General features: G+C 53.7%; 2 protein-coding genes across 2 annotated transcripts in view; both read right to left on the bottom strand.

Annotated features, from left to right (window-relative positions):
• Ten1 (TEN1 subunit of CST complex) overlaps positions 1-7,437 on the bottom strand; it is a 40,233-nt gene that overhangs the window by 15,868 nt on the left and 16,928 nt on the right. The window lies entirely within an intron of this gene.
• On the bottom strand, positions 8-6,571 carry Cdk3 (cyclin dependent kinase 3). Its single transcript, XM_042702607.1, has 7 exons — positions 6,090-6,571; positions 4,523-4,600; positions 4,331-4,451; positions 4,059-4,229; positions 3,870-3,971; positions 2,324-2,527; positions 8-662 (listed from the first exon to the last, which is right to left on the bottom strand). The coding sequence occupies exons 1-7, from the start codon at positions 6,353-6,355 to the stop codon at positions 537-539; spliced, it is 1,068 nt and encodes a 355-aa protein (XP_042558541.1). The 5' UTR covers positions 6,356-6,571; the 3' UTR covers positions 8-536.

The following is a 7,437-nucleotide window of genomic DNA, read 5'->3' as shown; positions in this document are numbered from 1 at the left end:
AGCAAAAGCAGGAACAAGTGACATTTATTTCCAGATTGTCAAAGGGAAGTAAAACAAAACATAGCTTCAACGAGGACTGAGAAGAGGCATTGATGCTCCGGCCTCACCTGGAATCAGGGAACTACCTGTCCCTTCTCAGTGCCCTCTGGTTTAAGTTTCTAAACTCAAACTCAATTCTTCTTGCAAACATTTGAAATAAAAAAAGACCAGCAGGGGGCACCCTTTCCCCAGGGTCAGGAATACCTTGCCTGCATCCCGCAGGCTTCTTGTATTCAAGTTGGCACCTGTTATTCGAAAATGCCTAGGGGGCTAGAAATCTAACTCCATTGTGTATGGAGTGTATGCGCCCCCTGTTTTGAAACTGTACCCTCAAACTCAACAAGCAACACAGAAACTTGCTAACCTGCTGGCAGGACTAACCCAAACTCAGCCCTCAGAAGGCTGATGCAAAATTCCTTGGAGATGCTCTCTCCCACAAGTGGATGGAGGCGGCTGGAGAGCATTTTCAGGTGATGGGTGGGCCTCGTGTGCTAGGCTCAGCGGCAAAAATTCTCCAGCACACAATGGCGGGAAGCCTGGGAGGGCTCAGTGGACAGGAAGTATGGATGGGCCAGAGCCATCTTGGCTGAGATCCGTTGGCTCGGATCATACTGCAGGAGTTGCTGAAAGGAAGGAAGCAGAAGCCGAGGCTGGGTGAGGCCTGGGGAAATTGGTCGCATCCCCAGTCCCAGACAGAGCCCAAGCCCTGGTGGCTGCCTTCAAACCTGGAACTGTACCAAGTTACTGCCCCCAGTGATGTGATGTGGTGTGTGTGTGTGTATGCGGGCGCTCATGTACCCATGTGCACACACATGCATACCAATCCTGGGACTTGAACTCAGGGCCTGGGTACTATCCCTCAGCTCTTTATGTTCAAGGCTAGTGCTCTACCACTTTGAGCCACAGTGCCACTTCCAGCGTTATGTTGATTAATTGGAAATAAGAGGCGCTTGGACTTGCCTGCACAGCTGGCTTTGAACCATAAACCTCAGCTGTCAGCCTCCTGAGTAGCTAGGATTATAGGCATGAGCTACAGGTGCCTGGCTCCCCAGTGACTTTTGAGGCACTCCCAGAATTGGGGGACAGAGGGTCAGGTCTAGCCCTGATTCATTCACTTGGGTCTCCTTCAGACAACCAAAGCCCAGCCCTCCCCCTTCCTTGCTGGGGGTCCCACAAGTTCCACAGGCTGGGAAAAAAACACATATCTCAGGTGTCAGGAGACAGGCCCTAAGCCTGTCTAGAGCGCATACTTGAGATGGACACTGCACATCCCAAGAGCAGGGAGAGAGGGAAGGACTCTGTCTTCTAGACCTGAAACCCAGGCAGAATGTTTCAGGACCCACGGCCATAGAGTAGCATGGGGAGGGCTAGGAGCCTGGCTGGAAGCATGTGTCATCCTGCCAGCATTGGGTTGGTAAAGCACACACACAAGTGTTTGGAGCACTGGACACCAGCCTAAGGATGAAAATCATACCCAGCTTTCCCCTGGCCCAATGTTACAGTGAAGACAGAAATGCTAGTCGGGCTGGTGTCTCACGCCTGTAATCCTAGTTACTCAGAAGGCTGAGATCTGAAGTTCATGGTTCAAAGCCAGCCTGGGGCAGGGGTGGTGGTGGGGAGGAAGAGTCTGTGAGACTCTAAACTCCAATCAACCAGCGAAAACCAGGAAGTAATTCAAGTGGTAGAGTGAAACGGCCAAGTGAGCGCATGTGGCCCTGAGTTCAAGTCCAGTATAGGCACAAAGAAAAGAAAAAGAAATATTGCTCCAGGGCTTTGTGGATGAGGATGGCTGACTCCTTGAGGCTTTGTGGCAGCCTGGGGATGAGGACAGTGACAAGGGTCCAGGCGGCAGGGACATGCTCTCCGGATAGCCCACATGATGTGAGGGCCAACCACCAAGCAAGGCATTATGGGCGATCTCGAGGCAGGAGGAGGTTTGGGGAAGCATATCCCGGGCTTCATTCTACTTAGACAGGGCAATGAAGGCCATAGGGAGGTATTACCAGGCACAAGACAACTAGAGGGGAAAAAAGGGTAAATGGTGTGGCCTACAAACAAGGCCAACTAGAAAGGAGTTCTAACAGGGAAGATAAATATTGGACTTGGCCCCTGAGGAGCTTCCAGAATGAACAATCAATATACAAAGGGACAAGCCAAGTGTGTTCAAGGGTCAGGAAGGAGACTGGAGTTGGAGGGTGTTACGTAAGAGGCTGACTGGCAAGGCAAGTCCTCTGGTTGGAGTAGCCACTAGAGCTAGGGGCTGCCTGTGCCCGCGGGTACCTACCATGAGCAGATCCTTGCCCTTGGGCTCCATATTGGGCACAATCTCCTCCAGCCTCCTGCTGGGCCACTTGGGGAAGCTGCTCTTATAGTCAGGCAGCTGGGTGACGCCTGGCCACGTGGTTTCATCGGGAGTCCCCAGGGTTCGAAAGATATGAAAGAGCTGGTCGATCTCAGAGTCTCCGGGAAACAGGACTTTACGCGTCATCTGAACAGGAAAAAGAGAGGGGGCAACACTTAGTCAGTACTGAACTCGGGACCAGTTAAGTGGCCAACCGAGAGGGATGGTTCAAGGTAGCCCATCCCGGACTACGCTTAGAATATTCTAGTCTTTTCTGGAATAAGGCTGGCTTCTGTAGTCCTTTAGCCAGTACCAGACACCCCTCACTCCACAGGCTGCCCCAGTAGCCCCGCCTCTTTTGTGCAGCGCTGGGATTTGTACTCAGGGTACTTTGAGTCACACCCCCTAGCCCTTTTCACATTGGTTATTTTTCAGACGGGGATTTGCATTTGTTTCTCTGGGCGTGGCATCTCCTGCCTAACTGGGATTACAGGTGTTTCCCACTGTGCCAGGAATGGGACATTCTAGACAAGCTCCCTACCGCTGAGTTTCATCCTTAGCATTTATTTATTAATTTTTTAGGTGGTACTAGAATTTGAACTGAAGGCTTCCTGCTTTCTAGGCAGGTTCTCTAACTCTCGTGGGGCTTGAACTCTGGGTCTGGGTGCTGTCCCTCAGCTCTTCAGTTCAAGGCTAGCGCTCTACCACCTGAGCCACAGCGCCACTTCCAGTTTTCTGGTGGTTTATTAGAGAGAAGAGTTTCATGGCCTTTCCTGCCTGGGCTGGCTTTGAACCGCGACCCTCAGATCTCAGCCTCCTGAGTAGCTAGGATTACAGGTGTGAGCCAACTGCACCCAGATCCAGCTTTTTTTTTTTTTTTTAATGGTTAGTTGGAGATAATAGAGTCCCTCAGACTTTTCCTCCCTCATCTGGCTTCAGACTGGGATACTCATCCTCCTGAATAGTATTATAGGTGTGAGCCACCTGTGGTCAGCTTAGTGGGGTTTTGTGGGTCGTGGTGGTTGTGGTTGTGGGGCTTGAACTCAGGGCCTGTGTGCTGTCCCTGAGCTCTTTTTAATCAAAGGTAGCACTCTACCACTTTGAGCCACAGCTCCATGACTTTTGATGGGTAACTGGAGATAAAAGTCTTTTCTTCCCAGGCTGGCTTCGAACCACCATCCTCAGATCTCAGCTTCCTGAGTAGCTAGGATTATAGGCATTACTGACACCTGGCATTTGTTTGTTTTTGAGACAGGGTTGTACTATGTAGCCTAAGATGGCCAAGATTTTGCAATCCTTCTGCATCCACCTCCTGACAGCTGGGATTACAGGTGGGTACCACCACTCCAGATAAAAGACTTTTCTCTTGTTGTTTTGGTTTCGATTTTGCAATGCTGGGGATTGAGTTGCAAGGTCCTGATTAGGGTTAGCCAAGACTTCTACCACGAGATCCACCCCTCGCCTCCATACCCAGCTTGTCCCTCTTTACCATTTCTGCAAAGATACAACCAATACTCCAGATGTCCACAGCTGTCGAATAAAATTTGCTGCCCAAGAGGATCTCGGGGGCTCGATACCACAGTGTCACCACCTGCAGGGCCAAGAAAAGAACAGCATCATTCAGGGTTGTTGCATGTGTGGGTGACGTCCTTCAACTCTCCCCACTGGTCCCCGATACCTCGTGGGTGTAGGTGCGCAGAGGTACCCCAAAGGCTCGAGCCAGTCCAAAATCAGCCAGTTTGATGGCTCCGAACTCATTAATGAGCAGGTTCTGGGGCTTTAGGTCGCGGTGGATAACCCGATGCGAGTGGCAGAAATTCACCCCCTGCAGCAGCTGGAAAAGGTAGCTCTGGAGAAAGGAGCCGGAGACAGCGCCGCTAAGCAGATGGTGGTGGGCAGGGGCGGGGTGGGGAGGGGTGTCACCTTGCCCTCCTGCCCTTTCCTCGGCACCTTGACTAAGTGCAGGGGGAGCTCCGAGACCGGGGTGGAGTCCATGTACTTCTTCAGGTCCTGACTGAGGAACTCGAACACCAGGTACAGCTTCTTCTCCTTGTGCACCACATCCAGCAGCCTGCCAGGGGAGATGCAGGTCGGGTCGGGATGTCCCAGGCCCCAGTTTCCCCACTTCCTGTCTCAGCTCACCTCACAATGTTGGGGTGCTTCAGTTCTTTGAGCAGAGAGATCTCTCTGATGGCAGTGCTGGGGACCCCCTCTGTCTCCCTGGAGTAAAAGAAAGAACAAGCTGGGCTCTAGTGGCTCACACCTATAAGCGTAGCGACTCAGGAGGTTGAGATCTGAAGACCGCAGTTCAAAGCCAGCCCAGGCATGAAAGTCCATGAAACTCTTATCTCTAACTACCAGAAAACTGGAAGTGGCGCTGTGGCACAGAGTGGTAGCATGCTAGCCTTGAGCTCAAAGACAGTGCCCAGTCCCAGCGTTCAAGCCCTAGGACCAACAGAAAGAGAAAGAAAAGGAAAAGAAAGGAAAGAAAGGAAGGAAGGAAGGAAGGGAGGGAGGGAGGCAGGGAGGGAGGGAGGGAGGGAGGGAGGGAGGGAGGGAAAGAAAGAAAGAAAGAAAGAAAGAAAGAAAGAAAGAAAGAAAGAAAGAAAGAAAGAAAGAAAGAAAGGAAGGAAGGAAGGAAGGAAGGAAGGAAGGAAGAAAAGGAAGGAAGGAAGGAAGGGAAGGGAGGGAGGGAGGGAAAGAAAGAAAGGAAGGAAGGAAGGAAGGAAGGAAGGGAAGGGAGGGAGGGAGGGAAAGAAAGAAAGGAAGGAAGGAAGGAAGGAAGGGAAGGGAGGGAGGGAAGGAGGGAGGGAGGGAGGGAAAGAAAGAAAGGCAGAAAGAAAGAAAGAAAGAAAGAAAGAAAGAAAGAAAGAAAGAAAGAAAGAAAGAAAGAAAGAAAGAGCTGGGTGCCAGTCAGTGACTCACGCCTGTAATCCTAGCTATTCAGGAGGCTGAGATCTGAGGATCTCGGTTCACTCTTTTTTTTTGTCAGGGACTTGAACTCTGTGCTTGGGTGCTGTCCCTGAGCTCTTCAGCTCAAGGCGAGCGCTCTACCACTTGAGCCACAGTGCCACTTCAAAGCCAACCCAGGCAGGAAAGTCTGTGAGACTCTCATCTTCAATTAACCACTCAGAACACCGGAAATGGTGCTGTGGCTCAAGTGGTAGAGGGCTTGCCTTGAGCTGAAGAGCTGAGGGACAGTGCCCAGGCTCAAGAGTTCAAGCCCATGACTGATCAAAAAAGAAAGAAAGAAAGACTGGGTGCTGATGGCTCATGCCTGTAATCCTAGCTACTCAGGAGGCTGAGGTCTGAGGATCTCGGTTCAAAGCCAACCCAGGCAGGAAAAGTCTGTGAGACTCTTATCTCCAATAAACCACTAGAAAACTGGAAGTGGTGCTGTGGCTCAAGTGGTAGAGCGCTCGCCTTGAGCTGAAGAGCTGAGGGACAGCGCCCAGGCCCAGAGTTCAAGCCCCACGACCGACCAAAAAAGAAAGAAAGAAGAGCACTGGGCATGGGCAGGAGCTACTTGTGGCCACAGGGGTGGCTTGCCCACCAAGCTAAGGGCTGGTGAGGGGGCAGGGGGTTGGGACAAGGACAGATAAAGGGCACCCCAATGTGGTGAGGGGAGCACTTGGAAAGAGGCAGAGTGAAGCGAAGGGAATGGCCAGGGGCCCAGGCCTGGGGCTCCTCCCTCCATGCCAGCACTCACAAGTCCAGCCTGATCTTCTTGAGGGCCACAAGCTGGCCAGTCGCCCTGTTCTTGGCTTTATACACCACCCCGTAGGTGCCCTCGCCAATCTTCTCCACCTTCTGGAATACATCCATGTCCGCCAAGCTACTCGGGAAACAGACGGTGCCTGGGCAGTCATGCCTTGCTCGCAGCACCCCTGCGGCTCCGTTCCAGTCTCTATAGAACACCCTGCCCAGTCCCCGACTGGCCTGCCCGGCTCCCCGTCCCCCCTGCCCGTAGCCCATCCTGACTGGAAAACCAGCTCCAGGCCAGAGCTGCCCCTCGCCCGGCCCAACCAGGCCCAGACCTAGGCCTCAGGCCCACTGGCCACCTACGGAATGCCGGAGGGACCAAACTTCTGCCTCCACTCCAGCCTCAGTGGAGGAGGCCAGGCCAGGTTCTGAGGGTACAAGACTGCCCAGAACGGCTCCCCCAGGGGCTGGTGACAGCCAAGGCGGAAGTCTGGGGGGAGGAGGGGCAAGGCCTGGCTTCTCAAGCCTCAGTCGGCCCCCTAGGCCACAGGGCCGAGCCCAGGCCTTCACTTGGCCTATTTTAACAACACTTGGCCCCTTTTGAGGGAAGACCCTCAGCAGGGGGACCCCCTGAGTTCGAGCCCTCCCCCTGTGGTAACCACAACCCCCACCCCCCATATTCTCCCCTCAGATCCCCAGCCCAAAGTTCACCAGAAAGCCTGAAGCAGGCTGCAGCCTCAATGGCAGCCCGGGGGCTGTGCGCCGAGGCTCCCCCTCCTGGCCGCAGCCGGCACTGCACCACGTGCACACAGGTCATGCCTTTATTGTCGAGGACTTTCTCCAATCCTCCACCCTCCTGAAGGAGGCACAGCCTCCCGACCTGGGGCGCCCTCCCTGGGAACTCCCCGGGGGGGGGAGGGCAGACCCACTCGTGTCCAGGGAAACACACATTGGGAGAAGGGACTGGAATAATGGTCCTGCCCCAGGAAGGTTCTCCGACTCCAGACAAAAGATGTCACGATGGTCACTTGGGGAAGCAGGGGAGGACCTACGCTGGGCAGTGGCTCCATGGGGAGGGGTGTGACCTTGGGAGTAGGTGTGTGTAGGGGGGAACAGTGGCTCCAGGGGGAGGGGGTGTGGCCTGGGAGCCGGTGGGGGCTGCTAGGGCTTGAGCTTTCTTTTTTTTTATTTCCGTCGGTTGTGGGGCTTGAACTCTGGGCTTGGGCGCTGTCCCCGTGCTCTTCAGCTCAAGGTGAGCACTCTACTGCTTGGGCCATAGCGCCACTTCCAGTTTTCTAGTGGTTTATTGGAGATAAGAGTCTCACGGACTTTCCTGCCCGGGCTGGTTTTGAACC

This window comes from Dipodomys spectabilis, unplaced genomic scaffold (genome assembly GCF_019054845.1).
Source record: "Dipodomys spectabilis isolate Male_0828 unplaced genomic scaffold, ASM1905484v1 ptg000329l, whole genome shotgun sequence".
In the NCBI taxonomy this organism is placed as follows: Eukaryota; Metazoa; Chordata; class Mammalia; order Rodentia; family Heteromyidae; genus Dipodomys; species Dipodomys spectabilis.
The sequence above is the reverse complement of the archived record's forward strand: the minus strand, read 5'-3'. Positions and strand labels throughout refer to the sequence as shown.